Genomic DNA, 19,897 nt, shown 5'->3' on the forward strand with positions numbered 1-19,897 from the left:
TCCTCTTCTCCCTTTTTTCCAGCCACATAGGAAAGCTGGCCAACTTGAGGTTATAACAGGACAGCTTCCTAAGTGATCACCACCTGCTTTCCCTGTGGAGAAATCGTTCTCCAATGATTCCGCTAGATGCCTGGGCCACCACTGACACTTAACAAGTTAGGGGACTTGCTAAAGGCAGGTATAGGCTAAGATTTCCTGCCAACACTCACAGCAATTCATTTTTTTAATGCCTTGGTGAAACCTGTGAACTTCTTCTCAAAACACATACTGTAAATACATAAAACAAAATTCATAGGATTGCAAAGGAAATTGGTTACATTAAAATACTCCAAGTTAAGAACCTAAGTAATTTGTAAATGCCACTTATAGGGTGATTGTGGGTGTGCAGATGTGTTGCTGTTCATGCCAACAAGCATTTAGCAGCATGTGGACCACATGATGGTCCTCACAAGGATGTCTCTTCTTAGCCTAATTAACCTGCTTATTAACATCTTCCTGAGCATTTCCAGATTAGCACATAACATAGGATAGTAATAGAGATTCCCCTTCTACCCCTTCAGAAAGGCCTGAACTACAAATGTATTTCCAATAGTGATGTGCACCATTCTGCCACTCTTGCCGCCTTCTGAGCCACCAACAGCACAATTGAGCAGGGTGAGGACCACTGTCAGGGGTCTGGGAACAGTCAAGTCACTTAACCCCCTTGAGCTGGAACAGTCTCAGCAAACTGACATCTATCTCAGTGCTAATAAGGCCACCATTAGTCACAACTGCTGAGCAATTTGTTACATCATGGCCTCATTCGGCCTACAAGCTTAAAAGAATTTTCAGACACACACACACAAAAATCCTTTTGCTGAAGGCTTCCCAGCTAAAATGAGTAAGAACACATTTTACTAGCAAGAATAAAGTTCACAGGCCAGGCACAGTGACTCATGCCTGTAATCACAGCACTGTGGGAGGCCAAGGCTGATTAATCACTTGAGACCAGGAGTTCGAAAATGGCCTGGGAAATATGGCAAAACCTCATCTCTACCAAAAAAAGCAAACAAACATATAAAAATTAGCCCAGCATGGTGGTACATGCCCATAGTCCCAGCTAGCTACTCAAGAAACAGGTGGGAGGATCACTTGAGCCTGGGAAGGCTGGGATTGCAGTGAATTATGATCATATCACTGCACACCAGCCTCCTGGGTGAGAGTGAGACCCTGTTTCAGAAAAGCAGAAAGAAAAAAAAGAATGAAGTTCACAGTATATTTCCAATAAGACAGTAGTTGCATTCTTAAATTCTGATTTCAAAAAATGCATAAGTAATAACCCATTGGTAGGAAGTCATAAGTCCTTTTAAGTCTATTTGCATTTTTCCCATCAAAATGCCATTGACACATGCTTAGAAAATGAGAAATGTACAGATAAGAGACATTTTATCCAATCCAGTCAATTATTCATCCCAAGATGGACATGAAGACTCTTAAGAATCCGTCCCATTGCTGTGAACTTAAAAACTCATCTAACTTCCATGTTTTACAGCTGTAAAAACTGAGGCCAAGAGAATAAACAATTTGTTGCAGTAATTTTTCATAGTCTCACAACTATTGTGGAAGAAATGCCAGTCTTCCAGCTTCTGGGTTGATGTTCTCATTATTCAGAGCTACATAGACGTGATCTGTTTAAAATATTCTTATCTGAAAAACTCTATTGCTGAAATTATTACATCCTTTATTTTAATTCACTAATTCAAAATAATTAGCCTGAGAATACCAGTCTGACTTATGAAAATGCCTAAGGCATTTTAAAATAAATCTATTATTTTATTTTCAAGTATTCTCAGTAACTTCACCTAGGTAACAAGAGAATAATTTATAATGAGCAATTTTTTACCTACAAAAAATGCATTAAATGTGTTATATACAAAAATTAACTCAAAATGGATCTCAGTCCTAAACATGAAGCCAAAAACTAAAAACTGTCCCAAAGACAACATAGAAAACAATCTGTGTGATCTTGGATTGGGACAAATATTTCTAAGACACCAAAAGCAAAGTACGTAAAAGAACAAACTAATATACTGAACTTCATCAAAACAAAAACTTCTGCTCCTCAAAAAACATTGTCAAGAGAACAAAAAGACAAGCCACATACTGGGAGAAAATATTTGCAATTTGATTATTTGATAAAGGAATTGTGTCAGGAATATATAAAGATCTCTCAAAACTCAATACTGAGAAAACAAACAACTTGACTTTAAAAAGTGGGCAAATAATTTGAACACACTTCACCAAAGAACATAGGTGACAAGTAAGCAAATAAAAATATGTGCAACATTATTGGTCATTAAGCTGATGCAAATTAAATCTGGAATATGGTATCACCACACGCCTATTAGAAATGATTTAAAGATACAGACCATACTTAGTGCTAGCAAGAATATGAAGGAACTGAAACTCTCATTCATTGCTGGTGGGCATGCATTGGTATAACACATTAAAAATGTTTTAACAGTTTCTTAAAAATCAAATGGACAGGTGCAGTGGCTCACACTTTTAATTTCAGCACTTTGGGAGGCTAAGGTGAGTGATCATGAGGTCAAGAGATTGAAACCATCCCGGCCAAAATGGTGAAACCTCATCTCTACTACAAATACAAAAATTAGCTCAGCGTGGTGGCATGCACCTGTAGTCCCTGCTACTTATGAGACTGGGGCAGGAGAATCACATGAACCTGAGAGGCAGAGGTTGCAGTGAGCCAAGATTGCACCACTGCACTCCAGCCTGGCAACAGAGCAAAACTCAGTCTCAAAAAAAAAAAAAAACAAAAAAAAATCAAACATATACCTACGATATGAACCAGCCATTCTGCTCCCAAAGTAGTTACCAAAGAAAAATGAAACCATATGTCTGTGTAACACTTATACAAAATATTCATAGTAGCTTTATTTGTAACAGCCAAAGTTGGAAAAACTCCAAGCGTTTATCAACAAGTGAATGGATAAATAATGTGTAGCATATGATGGAATACTACTCAGCAATAAAGAGAAATGAACTTGTGTGTCAATTTAAAATATTTTAGTTTTAAAAAGAACCTATAAATACATGCAGCAACATGGAAGAATCATCTAACAATTATGCAGAAAGAAACCAGATGAAAGAAAACATGATTCCACAAACAAAATTTGTGGTTGCCTAGGGATGGTGAGAGGAAAAAAGCAGATTACAAAAGAGCGTAAGGAAACTTGTGGAGGTGAAGGTTTTATCACTTTTATCGTTAAGATGGTTTCATGGGTGTATATAGGTTAAAACGTAACAAATTGTACACTTTCAAATTTGTGTAGTTTATTGTATGTCAGTTATACCTTAATACAGTGGTTAAAAATAAATAAATAAAATATGTGCATTGACTAAAATGGCAGAGCAGAAGCAGTCTGGCTTTACTCTACTCCACAAAAAAAAAAAAAAAAAAAAAAAAAAAAAAAAAAAAAAAAAAAAAAAAAACAAATATCCAGCACCCAGATCATCACCAGCAATATCCCAGAACTTAATCTTTTTTAAAATTTTTCTTTAAAGACTGGCTTTCTCTATGTTTCTTGGTGATAAAGGTTTGGCTATGTCTCCACCCAAATCTCATCTTGAATTGTAGCTCCCATAATCCCCATGTGTCATGGGAGGGACGTGGTAGTACATAATTGAATCATGGGTGCAGGTTTTTCCCATACTGTTCTCAAGATAGTAAGCCTCACAAGATCTGATGGTTTTATAAAGCAGTTTCCCATCACACTCTTTTTTGCCTGCCACCATGTAAGACATGTCTTTGCTCCTCCTTTGCCTTCTGCCATGATTGTGAGGCCTCCCCAGCCATGTGGAACTGTAAGTCCATTAAACCTCTTTATAAATTGCCTAGTCTTGGATAGTTCTTCATAGCAGTATGAAAATGAACTGATACACTCAATCTGGAATGCAGTAGCTATTCATAGACACAATCATAGTGTACTGCAGCTTCAAACTCTGTCCTCAAGCAATCCTCCTGGCTTAGCCTCCAAAGTAGCTGGGAATATAGGCACACATCACCACACCAGCTAGAACTCAAATTTGAGGCTGAGATGTTCCCTGGCACCACAGAGAGGTGAAAAACTCCAGACAGATGGTAAGAGGAATAGACTTCTCCATCTGCAGTGCCCTGCCCCCAAATATACCATTTGCGAATTCCCCCTGACTTATTATTTCTACACTGGAAAAAGTGAGATTGAGGTGGACAGCCAGCTTCCATATCACTTTGAGTTCTCATGCAGGGAAACCACTCCTTTCTCAGCTCATGGTAAGTACAGCAAGTGCCTGTAGGGAGGAAAAACCCTGAGGGTGCTAGAAACAAATACAAGATGTAAGACTAGCAACCTCAGCTTACAAAATTCTGCTCTTCATCTTAGCCACAAAAGATGCTAAATTAGAGTGGCTGTTCAGCAGCACCACATTGTGGAAGGCACATTCCACAGGTCTTCCAGACATGAACCCCTAGCTATACTTCTCACACAATGGAGTGTCTCCTTTGGGAACCACAGTCCCATTTCAGGACTGGCAGAGCTCTGAGCACTAGTGAGAGCAGAGGCAAATCTGGGCTAAGGCACCATCTAGTGCCAAAAAGGAAGCAGTTATCTAGGATTAAGGGGACTCAGTAGGCAACTGCAAATAACCTCTAAGGAAACATACCTCAGAAAGACCAAAACAAGCCAAGCAGCAAAGATGAAAATGAATAATTAACTCTTTGGTTCAAAGCCATAGACATATATTCACAAGAAACAACAGCAAACAAGGAATCCTGAACTCCCTGAACAGACCAAACAAGCAGCCAGTGATGGACCCTAATGAGATGACAATGTGTGAGCTCTCAGATCAAGAATTCAAAATAGCAGTTAAAAAAAAAAAAAAAAACTCTGCAAACTCACAAAAAACTCAAATTTATCAGATAAATTTAACAGAGAGATTAAAGTTAAAAAAAGAAACCAAATAAATTCTTGAACTGAGAAATGCATATGTTGGACTGCCAAATGCATTAGAAGTTCTCAATATCAGAATGAATAAAAAAAGAAAAAAAAATCTGTGAGCTCAAGGGCAGGCTATTTGAAAATATACAGTCAGAATAGAAAAAAAAGAAGAAAAGAATGAAAAGGAACAAAGAACACCTGCAGGACATGAAGAATTGCCTCAAAAGAACAAAGCAAAGAACCACTGGTGTCCAAGAGGGAATTGAGAAAGAGCAAGGTGTAGTAGAAAGCTTTTTCAGAGAGATAACAACAGAAAACTTTCCAAATCTAGAGCAAGATATAAATATGCAGGTACAAGGAAGTGAGAGATCACCAAATATATCCAACCCAAATAAGACTGCCAAAAAAAGCATATAATAATCCAACTCTCAAAGGTCAAAAAAAGAGAGAGAGAGAGGATCCTAAAAGCAACATGAGAAAAGAAGCTAATAACATATTAAGGAACTCTGAATTATCTGTCAACAGACTTCTTGATGGAAATCACACAGGTGAAGAAAGATGGGACAACATATTCAAATTGCTAAAGGAAAAAAACCATCAGCCGAGAATACTGCACCCAGAAACAGTTTCCTTCAAACATGAAGGATAGATAAAGTCTTTCCCAGAAAAACAAGAGCTGGGGGAATTCATCACCACTAGACTTGTCTTACAAGAAATGGTAAATGGAGTTCTTCAATCTGAAAGAAAATGACACTAAATAAACATTTGAAGGTAAAAAAGAACAAGTAAATGCACAGATAAATTCAAAATATCCTAATACTGTTATTATAATGTGTAACCCACATGTCATTAATATGAAAATTAAAGACAAATCTATTGAAAATAATGACAATAGCAATTTATTAAGGGATAGGCAATATTAAAAGATGTAAATTGACACAACAAAAAGTCAAAATGTGGAATGGACAAAGTTAAAGTCCAACATTTTTGTTTTTCATTTGTTTCTTTTGTGATCAGTTATCCTTTATTTAAAATAACTTGTTATAAGATGTTTTCTGTAAGCCTCATGGTAACCCCCCAGATGTTTTCTGTAAGCCTCACAGTAATCCCACAAGGCAAAAACCTGTAATAGATACAGTAACAATGAAAAGCAGCAAATTAAAACATACTACCAGAGAAAAAAATAATCACTTAGCCACAGAAGAAGAAGACAGTAAGAAAGGAAGAAAGAGAGGAGTTACAAAACAACCAGAAAATAACAATACGGCAGTGATAAGTACTTATCTACCAGTAACAACACTGAATGTAAATGGACTAAATTCTCCAAATGAAAAACACAGAGTGTTTAAAAAACACAACCCACATGCTGCCTGCAAGAAATTCACTTCACCTGTAAAGACACATACAGACTGAAAGTGAAAAAAAGGAAAACTATTCCATGCAAATGGAAATGAGAAAAGGGCAGGAGTAGCTAAACTCATATCAGATATAGGCGTCAAGTCAAAAGCTGTAAACAATCTGGTAAACATGGTGAAACCCTGCCTCTACTAGAAATACAAAAATTAGCTTGGTATGGTGGCACACACCTATAATCCCAGCTACTCAGGAGGCTGAAGCAGGAGAATCGTTTGAACCAGGGAGTCAGAGGTTGCAGTGAGCTGAGATCATGCCACTGCACGCCAGCCTGGTGACAGAGCAAGACTCCATCTCAAAAAAAAAGAGAGAGAGAGACAAAGAAGTTCACTATACAATGATACAGAGGGTTGAATTCAGCAAGAGGATATAACAACGGTAAATATATATGCACCCAAACACATAAAGGAAACATTAGCAGATCTAAAGAGAGAGACTACAAACAATAATAGGGGACTTCAACACCTCCCTCTCAGTAATAGACAGATCATCCAGACAGAAAATTCAACAAAGAAACATAAGAGTTAAACTACACTCTAGACAAAATGATCTGACATTTACAAAACATTTCATCCAGCTGCTGCAAGATACATCTTCTTCTCTTCAGCATATGGAACATTCTCCAGGACAGGTCACATGTTGGGCCACAAAACAAGTCTCAACAAATTCAAAAAAGTAAAAATCGTATCAAGTATCTTTTCTGACAACATTGAAATTTTAAAAACTCAATAAATTGGTTACAGAAAGAACATACCTCAAAACAATAAAGGCCACACATAACAAACACACAGCTAACATACTGCATGGGGTAGAACTGAAAGCCATTTCTCTAAGATCTGGAATAAGACAAGGACGCCCAAATTTACCAAGTTTCTTCAACATAACATTTGAAGTTCTAACCACAGCAATTAGACAAAAGAAAGAAATAAAGGGCATCCAAACTAGAAAGGAAGAAGACAAATCATTCTTGCTCATAGATGACATGTTATATTTAGAAAAGCCTAAAGATTCAAAAAAAAAAAAAACCTCTTAGAATTGATAAGTAAATTCAGTAAATTTGCAGGGTACAAAATTAACATAAGGAAATCAGTAGCACTTATATGCAAGGAATCTGAAAAAGAAAACAAGACATCAATATGCCATTTACAATAGCCATGAAGAATATAAAATACTTAGAAATAAATTTAATCAAAGATGCAAAAGATCTCTACAAAGAAAACTATTACACACTGATGAAAGTCATTGAAGAGGATGCACAAAAAAGGAAGGATGTCTGTACTCATGAATCAGAAGAATTAGTATTCTTAAAATGTCAATACTACCCAAAGGGTTCTACAGATTCAATGCAATCTCTATCAAAAACAAGTACCATTCTTCACAAAAATAGGAAAAAAAAAAAAAGATGCTAATTTTGTGTGGAACCATAAAAGACCCCAAATAACCAAAGCAATCTGGTTGGACAAAAAGAACAAAGCTGGAGGCATCATACTACTTAACTTCAAAATATACTACAAAGCCATAGGAATTAAAACAGCATGGTACTGGCATAAAAACAGACACATAGAGCAGTGAAACAGAATACAAAACTTAGAAATGAATCCACACATTTACAGTTAACTCATTTTTTAATTTTAATTTTACTTTAAGTTCTTGGATACGTGTGCAGAATGTGCAGGTTTGTTACAAAGGTATACATGTGCCATGTGGTTTGTTGCACCTATCAACCCATCACCTAGGTTTTAAGCCCTGCAATCATTAGGCATTCGTCCTAATGCTCTCCCTTTCCTTGCCTCCTACCCCTGATAGGCCCTGGTTTGTGATGTTACCCTCCCTCCATGTGTTCCCATTGTTCAACTCCCACTTATGAATAACATGTGGTGTTTGATTTTCTGTTCCTGTGTTAGTTTACTGAGAATGGTATTTCCAGCTTCATCCATGTCCCTGCAACGGACATGAACTCACTCTTTTTTATGGCTGCATAGTATTTCATGGTGTCTATGTGCCACATTTTTTAAATCCAGTCTATCATTGATGGGCATTTGAGTTGGTTCCAAAATCTCACACGAGTAAGAATGGCAATCCATTGTTTTTTGTCTATTTGATAAAAACCATTTTGACAAAGGTGATTAGTGATGTTGACTAACAGGTATATGAACAAAAAGCTCAACATCACTAATCAACAGAAAAATGCAAGTCAAAACCACAATGAATTATCATCTCACCTTTGTCAAAATGGTTTTTATCAAATAGACAAAAAATAGTGGATGCTGGCAAGAATGTGGAGAAAGGAGAACACTCACACATTGTTGGCGGAATGCAGATTAGAACAGCCACTACAGAAAACTGTATAGTGGTTCCTCAAACACTAAAAATAAAAAAAATTTAAAAATGATCCAGCAATCCCACTGATGGATATCTATCCAAAAGAAAGGAAACCAGCATATCAAGAAGATAACCATACTCCCATGTTTACTGCAGCACTATTTGCAATAGCCAGGATATGAGAACAACATATTCAGTCATTAAAAAAGAATAAAATCCTGTCATTTGCAGCAATATGGATGTAACTGGAGATCATTATGTTAAGTGAAATAAGCAAGGCACAGACTGATAAATACTGCATGTTCTCATTCATATGCGTGAACCTAAAAAAGTGATTTCATGGTAGTAGAACAGTTAGAAGGAATATGATCTAGTGTTCAATAGTATGGCAGGGCAACTATAGTTAATAATGATTTGGTTTTAGTTCAAAATCACTGGAGAAGAGGAATCACAACATTCCCAACATAAAGAAAGGGTGAATGTTTGGGGTGACTGATGTCACAATTGTCCTGGTTTAATTATTACACATTGCATATATGTATAAAACTATCACATGTACCCCAAAGATATATATAACTACTATATAGCAATAAATAAGAAAATGCATTAGGTTCCAGACATAATACCAAGCCCTTTAGATAAATTGTCTCATTTCAAATCACAAAAACACTTTTAGGTAGGGGATGTTGTAATACTCACTTCCAGGAAAAAGAAACTGAGGCTCAGAGAGATGTAATAACTTTGCCCAGGGTCACATAGGTAGGACTTTGCAGAGAAAAGGCACAAGCATTTTGACTTCATGTTAAATAAATGCTTCCCAAAGCACTTGACAATTTTTTAAGATAACTTGAACAGCTCCCAGGTAAATATGTTTACACCATTTATTTGCTTAGCAAATCTCTTTTCATAGACAACATGGGTAAATATCAGCCCTATCATTTGAAGGCTGATCTTTCATTACACATTTCATTACAAATTCTAAAATTATTAGGGTTCAAATTCAGGTCTCAGTGACAATCCAGGTTCTGATGTGTCACACGCCTATGAGGCATAAATCAGGCTCATTAGAAAACAAATTCCAGATCAGTACAACATAAGGTAGAAGAAAAAGGCTAACAACCTTGCTCCCACCTGGAGAGATCAGGCAATGTCATATCTGTTTTCCAGGAAAAGACAAACAGAAAGAGACACAGACACAACAGACACACACATACATACATACATACACACACACACACACACACACACACACACACACACACACACCCTGGGCCAGAAAAATGCTGATCTAGCCATTCTGTGGATGTTTCCAGTTTCTAGATGGTATCCTGAAGGCACACTCACTAGAAAAGTAATACGTATTAATGGCTGATCTCTCCTGTTCAACGTGGGCACCATTTCCTACTGGATATGGTTAGCCAGAAACGCTCAAACACAGACTATGCCTAGTTAGAAATCACTGTCCTCCACGGGGCAACACTTACTTGAAAAGCCTGTAAAAAGACCACAGGTAACTTGGAGGGAGGGCAGAAAACAGCAACAGTTCACATGTTCACTTCCCCAGCTCAAATCCAATCAGGCTTTGAAAGCTCCCTTGAAAGACAAGCCTTCCCCTATCCCTTGCAAATGCTTTCCAAACAACAAGTAAGACTTTCCAGAGAGCAAAGAAGACTTTTCCAAAATCTGTAACTCTTTGATTTTCGGGAAGAAGACATACATCTTTACTTTGTACTCCTTTATACAAAACCAAGTTCAAATTGCTCAAATCTCCCACACCCCTGGATGGCTGGTATTTATTTCCAACCCTTTCCCAAGTACCTGTGCAATGTCAGTAATGAGCTACTGAAAAATTGCCTACTGATAACAACACTGTTGCTATTCACTTATTTCATTTCATGTCCATAGAGTATTTTTCCTGAAACAAACTCCTCTATTGTTCCCTCTCTGCCTCTAGGATCCCATTAGTCGATCCCTGACAGGTAAGAAAAAAACAGAGACCAACTGGAGACAGTCAACCACCTCAGGCCCTTCTAATCCTGTCGGACTTGTTATAGTTCTTATCCGATTTCAGACACACCCTAAAATATAAGCATTGATGATACTTGGACTTAGCAGTCAAACTGTTTTTAACTCTTGCAAACAGTCTTCTCACAATCCTTTGTAATGGGTTTTTAAATGTCCTTTCGATAATATTATTTCTAGTGTTCTATTCTGAGGCTACCATATGGACCAAAATATTTAAAGCATCCAAGCAACACCTAGGAAAACATAAAACGTCATTTTTCTTCCTGCCCCGTCTCTACTCCTGCTGTTTTCTTTTACCAATGATTTTATTTTCCTTATATGGAACAAATGATTCCAATTTCCTCCTACAGCACTGACATACAGATGAGGTATTGACCTGTGGGGTTTTGTGGGTTTTTTTTTGTTTTTTTGTTTTTTGTTTTTTTTCTTTGAGACGGAGTTTCGCTCTGTTACCCAGGCTGGAGTGCAATGGCGCGATCTCGGCTCACCGCAACCTCCACCTCCTGGGTTCAGGCAATTCTCCTGCCTCAGCCTCCTGAGTAGCTGGGATTACAGGCACGCACCACCATGCCCAGCTGATTTTTTGTATTTTTAGTAGAGACGGGGTTTCACTATGTTGACCAGGATGGTCTCGATCTCTTGACCTCGTGATCCACCCACCTCGGCCTCCCAAAGTGCTGGGATTACAGGCTTGAGCCACCGCGCCCGGCGACCTGTGGGTTTTTAAACCCCAAACTGTAGACTTGTTTAAATGAGTCTAAAGGCCATGACTTAAAAGAAGAAAAAGGGAAGTTTCTTCTCAAGGGTATGGAGAATCTTTTTCCAAACTGCCCAGAGAACTCTTCAAAGATGTTGCCTGTTCCACCTCAAAGACTCAAAGAGGGAAGGGCGAAGAAGTCTGCTCTACCAAATAGGATGGCTCGCAAGCTCATTTAAGGAACTGAAATTCTTTACTCCCATCAGTAAGACAACCCTTTCTTCCCACCAAAAAAAAAAAAAAAAAAAGCAGTTAAAGCACGCTCATTAGTCAGACATTTCAAAAAGCTGACCTTGCCAGTGGCACTGGGACTTGAACTTGCAGCTGAGGATATGAGAAGAAGCTGACTATTAACACCTCATATAATTTGTTCCTTTCCCTTCTTATTAAATGCTGAGATTATCATGAGCCCATCAAGATGGCACTGAAGAAATATAATATGAGGTACAAGGGAGGTCAATGGAATCCCTCACAATGGAAGCTTTTAGCATCCGGAAAGTAAAGCTGGTACAAAATGAGTGTTTTCAGTCTTCCCAAGAGGTGGAGATGGAGGTCATTTTGATGGGGTGAAATACACCTCTCCTCAGCCTAACCGTGGCATAGCAAGACTGAAATGGAGACTCGTCACCACTCAGACCAAACTGTACCTTGATAGGAGCTAGAGTCAACTTCCAGTTGTTTTTTTTCTTCTGAATCAGTGGTTCTCATCTTTGGCTCCAGGTCTGAATAATCACTAGTACCGCTGTTAAATAATACAGGTGCCTGCACTCTACTTTGTAAGGTTCAGATGGAATACAGCTGCAGTGGGACCCCTGTGGTTTTTTTAGTGCAAAAATCCCCAGGGAGAGAATAAAGTAACCATTATTTTATGGATGCCTTTTTCCATTGCTACCAAAACACAGGCCCTTTAAACCATTCCACAGTCTTATCTTTTTCTTGCTCATAAAATAGAGTATGTCATTGTGGAGTTGCCTACATAGCAACACATCCATAGATTTACTGAAATAACCATTCACTGGAAGTAGGACAGGAGGAAGGAAGACAGAGAAAAGTATAGGAGAAACCATATTAAAACAGTATCATCAAGTTTCACCCCAGCGGGTAAGTGCTCATTATTGATCAAAATAAGTTTGCTAGTGGGTAATTTTAAGACTTAATGGTTGGTATCACATGCATAAACACACACATACACACATGCACATACACATACACACACTGTCAAATTATTTTTGCCCCTTCCCTCTCCCTAAATATATGCTCTTGCAGAGAATAAGAACATAAGCAATTCATCAGGAAACAGAACTGTCTTCCCCATTCTTTATGACTTGAGGTTTCAAACTCCACTTACCTGGTACTTTTTCTAAATTTAGTAGTCATTGGTTTAAAAAAAAAAAAAAAAAAAACCTAAGTAACTAAATAAGACATAAAATAAGTAAAACAAAGAGAGTTAAATACTGTGCTCTATGACTGACCCATGAAAATTAAAATGACTCATAATTCTAATCTTTAAAAAAGCAACATTAAGACCTAACTCATTATTAGTTCATGACACAGTAGGCGCTAGTGGCTACTGGGCACTTGAAATGTGGCTAGGGCCACATGTTAAAAATGATAATATTTTGAATACATTTGGTTAAATAAAATGTGTTAGTAAAATTATTTTCCTGTTTCCTTTCACTTTTTTCAGAGCAGCTGTAGAACATGCAAAATTACATGTGTGGCTCTATGATAAGCCTTGCCTACCCCCTAGTGTCAGAACTTAGGCAATGCAAGAAAATTATTTTTCAAACTCATCTGTGTAGGTACAATTCATTTCTGCCGGCAAAGTACAAGTAGCAGCTTGCACATACAATTTTATCATTTTCACAGATTTAAACCTCAGAGAGACTCTTGTAGTAGATGTTATATGCCCCACTCAATTAGTATTTTTGAAAGTACCAGGTTTCTTGGAGAAAATTAGAGATAATACAGTCCATGCAGCCAAGAGTATTTGCAGGGTTCCTGTTAAATTTCAGCCATTAGAGAGGAAGAAGACATGAGCCCAAACTTGGATGCAACAACTGCTCTTCAAAGAATGTACCCTAAGTTAAAAATAACATAAGCCACCAAAATACACAATCACAACACACGTTTTGCATTTAAAACAGAAAAAAAAAAACAACAGAAAACCTAAATTTCCATAAATTTGAACAGTACAGAACCTCTACAAAATTTTTAAAAACATTCAAAAGAAGGTGGCAGGTCTAAAGATGGCTAGCATTTGAGCACTCACTAGGCAGATGGAGTTCTCAGCATTTCCCAGACATTAATTGATTCCTTACTGTAACTCTGAGGATTATTTTTTATTATTTTTATTATTCTCATTTTGCACAGAAAAAGGCTGAGTCCCAAAGAGGTTTCATAACTTGCCCAAGAATGAAAGAAGGACTGAAGCAAACCTGCTGCTTCCTGTGCCATGAGTAATAAAATCTTTTGTCTCGGGCCGGGTGTGGTGCCACACACCTGCAATCACTTTGGGAGGCCGAGGTGGGCGGATCACTTGAGGTCAGAAGTTCGAGACCAGCCTGGACAACATGGTGAAACCCTATCTCTTCTAAAAATACAAAAATTAACTTGGCGTTGTGGCAGATGCCTATAATCCCAGCTACTCAGGAGGCTGAGGCAGGAGAATCACTTGAACCTGGGAGGCAGAGGTTGCAGTGAGCCAAGATTGCACCACTGCACTCCAGCCCGGGCAACAAAGTGAGACTCCATTTCAAAACATAAGTACCAAAATAAAATAAAATATTTTGTCTCTGACCTAAGTATCTCATGCTTTCTGCCCAGCATCTGTGAAACTACGACCAGCTAACCTATCAGCTTGCGAGGAGGGTAAAAGCTCAGACCCTTCACCATTCTTGACATCTAACTACTTCCCAATCAGTGAGACATCCTCTCTATAGCAGATTTAGCTCAAGGCCAGCAAATAAAAGAGCTCTCAACACCCTTTCTAGGTCACTCTGTTCTCCAGCTTGTTGAAGCCTTTCCCTCCTTCTTAAGATTGAGCTGAAACCTCAGTCCTCCTAAAGTGACTTTCTTCACTATAGTCAGCTTTCTAGAACAATGAAAAACAAGTCTTTTTCTCTTATACCTGAGAAAGCTTCAAACCCTGAAGTCTCTGACCACATCTACTTACTCATGCTCACAGTCTTCAGCCGTTCCTGGAATGTGAACCTTTCCAGACTCATTCTAGGTGCCTCCAAATGTGAAAACTGCTGCCATTTATGGAATGTTCACTATGTGCTAATCTCTTCACCTACTTTTCCTTAGTTATCCCAATAACTCCAATTAAAGTAGGCATGTATATCATATAATTTTTACAGATGATGAAACAAGTTCAAAGAGGTTAAGTGGCCTGGATGAGGCCACACAGCCAAGATGTATCAGAACCAGAATTATGTTTGACTTTGGACCCCACCCTCACCCCCAACATTTGATTTCCTTTGTTGCCTCATTTCCAGGCATGCCCCAGTTTTTCCAGGGACTTTATGCCAACAGACTCTATTAAATAGTCACCAAGCACCACAACATTTGGGGAATTGAAACAGTGCAGTCCAGGTTATATTCAAAGTTCTCTGGGGAAATGGAACTATTGAAGTGAATGTATAAATTAATAGCACCCAAGTTTCCAACTCTCTCGGCTCGGTCAGAAAACTAGCTACGATTCCAGCTTTAAAGGACCAAATCCGTATTTTTGAAGTGCCCAGATATTCCCAGTAATAAATCTTAAAATTGTAAGATGCTCTGTGTCACAACCACTTGTGTCTACACCGGATTAAACTTCCAGGAAGATCCCTCAATGATTAATTCCCCTGGAGTCAAGTTTCTGAAACTTCCTTCCAGAAGGCATCTTTCCACTTTGCCATGTTTGCTGCCCTCTTGTGGGGAAATGATGCTCTGCTTACAGCCAAAAAAAAAAAAAGAACAAAAGGACAGCTTGCTAACTGAAGAAATAATAGAGTCAGCCCTGGCTTCCTTTTAAAGGAAAAGGATCTGCCAATTGGCCCTTCACCTTTTCTACAGCTTGAAGCTACACAAGTCCTATATGTATATGTGATCTGCTGCTCAATTATTATGGCAAGTAGACTAAAAAGAACAAAAGCGGTCTTTCGTGTCTTATAGTTGCTTAAAAATATCATCTCTGGACTCTGGAAATGTTTTGGTGCCATTTGTCTTCAAGAAAGAGTCTCATCACCCATCCTGTGAAAATTAGGTGGGTTTTCATTTAGGTTTTCTTTTTTAATGCTTAAACTAAAATTAAATCTTTGATACACACCTACCATAACACTCCATCTCCCAAAACTGGGGGGAGACTCCCACCTTCTTCTATGTCTCTTAGGCAGGTAGGTAGAGATACGGTTGTAAAATATCTCCTTATTTACACATAACAATCAACAAGCCACTCTTCTAATCCAAGCCATAAAAAGCATCAAACTTCTAACGAAGGGTTCCTAGTGCCACCATTTCTTTAATTGGCCAGAACCACAAAGCCCATGGGATCATGTCAGGAGCCTTTCTGGACACTCACACACAGCTTTCTGCAGTGAACTCTCTGCAACTTGCTCCCACTGTAATACACCCGTAGTAGAGTGAAAATCTAACCAGAGTTTCTCAGGATCTCAGTGCACTGCCCCAGTTATTTCCAGTGATCCTGAGTTCTCCATCAGCTGAGCACTAAATTTGGATTAAAATGCCACATGGACATTGCAAGAGTATTAGAGAAAATTTACAGCATGAATGGGAGTAGGTGGTAATCTCACTGAAATGCTTTGCCTGTCAACTAGTCTGCCTCTTAAACTCCACTCAGGAAAACAGTGGAGTAATCTTATCTATATTAAACAGATAAGATTGAGGACCTCAAACACTACCCTCATGAACAAAGTCATAAAAAGAGACACAGCGCAATAACCAACTAGCTGTGGGTACTTCACAGCAGCCAGACAGTATTGATTTTATGCTGATTTGCTAAAATTTCAATCATTATTTCTCTCATCTTCTTGGAACTGTCACTGGAGGAGGGAAAACTGAGTTGTATTAAATTTTGAAAATTATCTTGAGCCTAAAATTATGACTAACCTTAAAATATCAGAATAACAAAGTGGAAAGTATGACATGTTATATATTAATGGTAAGAATATTTCATGAACTTCCCATGCAAAGACCTTTGGAGAAAGAATTTATAATTCTGACCCATACGTGATTTAGGGTTCAGGCATCACTCTTCCTCAAAGAAGTCAAAACATTCCCGGCACTGCCGTGCCTCAGATTACCACAGCCGAGAGAGTAAATTAATTGACAAGAAGTCCATTGACAAATATGAATTATTCAGGAAAACACAACTCACTGGGGAGTTTTCACTGTGTCACTTTAAATGTTGACGCAGAAAAGAAAGGACAGAAACACAAAAAAACAAACCGATCTGCAGCTGATGATTTTGATCTCACCTTTAAAAATCAGCAATGCACAGATAAGAGTTTCACTAGAAGTTATCAGAACAACTGCCTCTAAATATTTTAGCAACCCCCATTTTAAGTCCCTTATGAAAGTTACCACAGCTTTTTCTTTCAGTCTTCTTTTTTAAAAGATCACATAGCCTATTTTCTCCACATATCTAAAAAAGGTCTTAAATTATATGACTGTTCCCTTCACTAAGGCCCTGTAAGTGTTAATTGAAGTTTATCATAAAGGTGTCCTACTTCTGAGGAAGCTATAGGAGTGTGTGGATGGATGGTCGACAGACAGATGGACTGACATACACACACACACACACACACACACACAGGCCAACCACACAAATTGCTGCTGGTTTTCTGGGATTCCTTGAGAAAAAGTGCTATAAAAATAAAAGTGCATCCAAGAAAACAAAAGTTTTTAAAAGCCAGAAAAACATTTTTTAAAAACTCTTTAAGCACTAAACCATTAAACTGTGTTACACCACCATGCTTCATGCTTCCTCTAGTTATTTACACACCATCAGAAGCTCTCATCAGTTACCTATGTCCAAAATGTGGACTCTGACATTTGAAGGGGTTTTATTAATTGACCTTGGCAGTGCATAATGAGCTTAAAGGACTTACCTGTATGTCCCCGGAGGTGCTGGCTTGAGGCGGACATCAGCTTACAGCACACCATTAACGCGTAGGCTAGGAAGAGCCAGTGCGACAGCAACACTGACTTAGCACAGACTCCCATCTGGAGGAAAAGCAGGGCTGGAGTCAGTGAGGGCTGAGAAAGGCCAGGCTCCCTGGCAAGCACCATCCTAGGAAGGTGGGAGAGAGCAGGGGCAGATCCCTGGAGCTGGACTTCCTTTATTCCAAGAAAACAGAAGACTAATCAAACCTTATTTGCACTGAGCATTCACTAAATTTTCAATAAACACCTTTGATAATGAAGAGTTTTCCAAGTTAGCACTATGAATCAGTGAGAAGCTCATTTATCAATCCCCAAGTTGTGCTTGAGTTGCCCTAATAGAGCATGGGGATTTTATTCTATTTTATACCATGAGATGTAAAGGCAACACACTTAGAGCTAGATGCAAATAAAATATATGTGAGCCGGGCGCGGTGGCTCATGCCTGTAATCCCAGCACTTTGGGAGGCCGAGGCGGGTGGATCACGAGGTCAAGAGATCGAGACCATCCTGGTCAATATGGTGAAACCCCAGCTCTACTAAAAATACAAAAAATTAGCTGGGCATGGTGGCGCGTGCCTGTAATCCCAGCTACTCAGGAGGCTGAGGCAGGAGAATTGCCTGAACCCAGGAGGCGGAGGTTGCGGTGAGCCGAGATCGCGCCATTGCACTCCAGCCTGGGTAACAAGAGCGAAACTCCGTCAAAAAAAAAAAAAAAAAAAAAAAAAATGTGGTTTCTAGATCTGAAAGAATCCACAGAGATTTTACATGTGTAGTCCAGGAACTTTCTCCTGGTTTCTCTGACTGTATACAAAGGATTTCTGGTCTGGAAGACTAGATTCACAGTTGACTAAACCATTCTCAAGATTTGGAGAGGCGTATGGGCAAATCGAGGTGAATATAAAATAAATTTAACTTCCTATGATGGACAGTATCAAAACAGTTGCTCAGACAATTCAGCTCACATTATAGTTGCATGGTCTATTCCAGACGTCCCCAAACTTTTTACACAGGGGGCCAGTTCACTGTCCCTCAGACCGTTGGAGGGCCGCCACATACTGTGCTCCTCTCACTGACCACCAATGAAAGAGGTGCCCCTTCCTGAAGTGCGGCAGGGGCCGGATAAATGGCCTCAGGGGGCGGGCCGTAGTTTGGGGACGCCTGGTCTATTCTAAAATAAAAGAGCAAATACAAAATCATTCTTCCCAACTGCCTAATTTTCTGCCCTTCTTTTCTAACATCATAAGGGAATTAAGTAAATAGAACTTGATGAACTTTTGGGGTTTGCTTTTTTTAAAATTAATGTTTCAAGCAAAAGGCACCGCATTTGGCACCTGAAATTCTAGTGAGACTAGGTTCTGCCTCACACATGCCTCATGGCATCCATTATTACCACAATGGGTCAAAGAAACCACCTTTTAATGTATGCAAATGTATACACAGTTATGGGCCCACAATAAAAACATGGGTTTGGATTCTTGGCCTTGGGCACTTGAGTTTGACCTCTTGCTTGAGTCATATTATAGGCAAGGCTCCTAAGAAAGTCCTCTAAAGAAGCATCTCTAGCTGCCAGCAACGTAGCAGTGCTCCTACCAAAGTCCTGGTTCCCTGCTCCAGGGAAAACACATCAAAGCCTCAGAGGAACCCCATGCCCACACCACACTCCCAGGCACACACAGGTTCTGCTACCAGCCTTCCCTCCCGAGACTTCTCACAATTCAGTCAAATAGACCTTCATAAAGGGTGTATTGCTTACTGATTTGAGATTCAGTCTCCTTTTAAGCAGCCAAGCCAATCATCTTTGAAGAATTTGATGTTAAAAGTAACACAAAGCATTGGCTTCTTTTTGCCCTTTTAAACTGTTTCAAAATGGTTTTAAACTGCTATGTTGGGTAATTTGCGATGCAGCGATATAAAATTAATCCTTCATTTATGTGATGCCTTGAAATTTTCCCTTTTGGGGCCGCTAATGATGACAAATTGGAAATCAGGGTACCTGATCCAGATTGTAAATGTGTTTTGATCTGTGCTTTTTTTTTTTAAATAAATTGAATTGGTTGCCAACACATAAAATGTCCAGTTTGCACATCAGAATCCAAATTCTCTTGAAAAATTATTCCTGGCATCCCTGGGCTCACATTTCCACATGGGAGTAACAGGCTGGGGTGGTCGCACCTGCCCCTAGAGGGGTCTCCACAGTCCCTCCCTCAAGCCACTACCTTAGGCCCAGCCAGTC

General features: G+C 38.9%; 1 protein-coding gene across 2 annotated transcripts in view; it reads right to left on the reverse strand.

The window, feature by feature from the left end:
- The window catches only part of TAFA4 (TAFA chemokine like family member 4), a 215,603-nt gene that overhangs the window by 121,607 nt on the left and 74,099 nt on the right, over positions 1 to 19,897 (reverse strand). For both annotated transcript variants that reach the window (XM_010350129.3, XM_010350127.3), the window contains exon 3: positions 17,610 to 17,724. In XM_010350129.3, the coding sequence (XP_010348431.1) occupies positions 17,610 to 17,724 (115 nt within the window). The remainder of the gene's footprint in view (positions 1 to 17,609; positions 17,725 to 19,897) is intronic.

The sequence above is a fragment of the Saimiri boliviensis genome, chromosome 8, assembly GCF_048565385.1.
Source record: "Saimiri boliviensis isolate mSaiBol1 chromosome 8, mSaiBol1.pri, whole genome shotgun sequence".
Classification (NCBI taxonomy): domain Eukaryota; kingdom Metazoa; phylum Chordata; class Mammalia; order Primates; family Cebidae; genus Saimiri; species Saimiri boliviensis.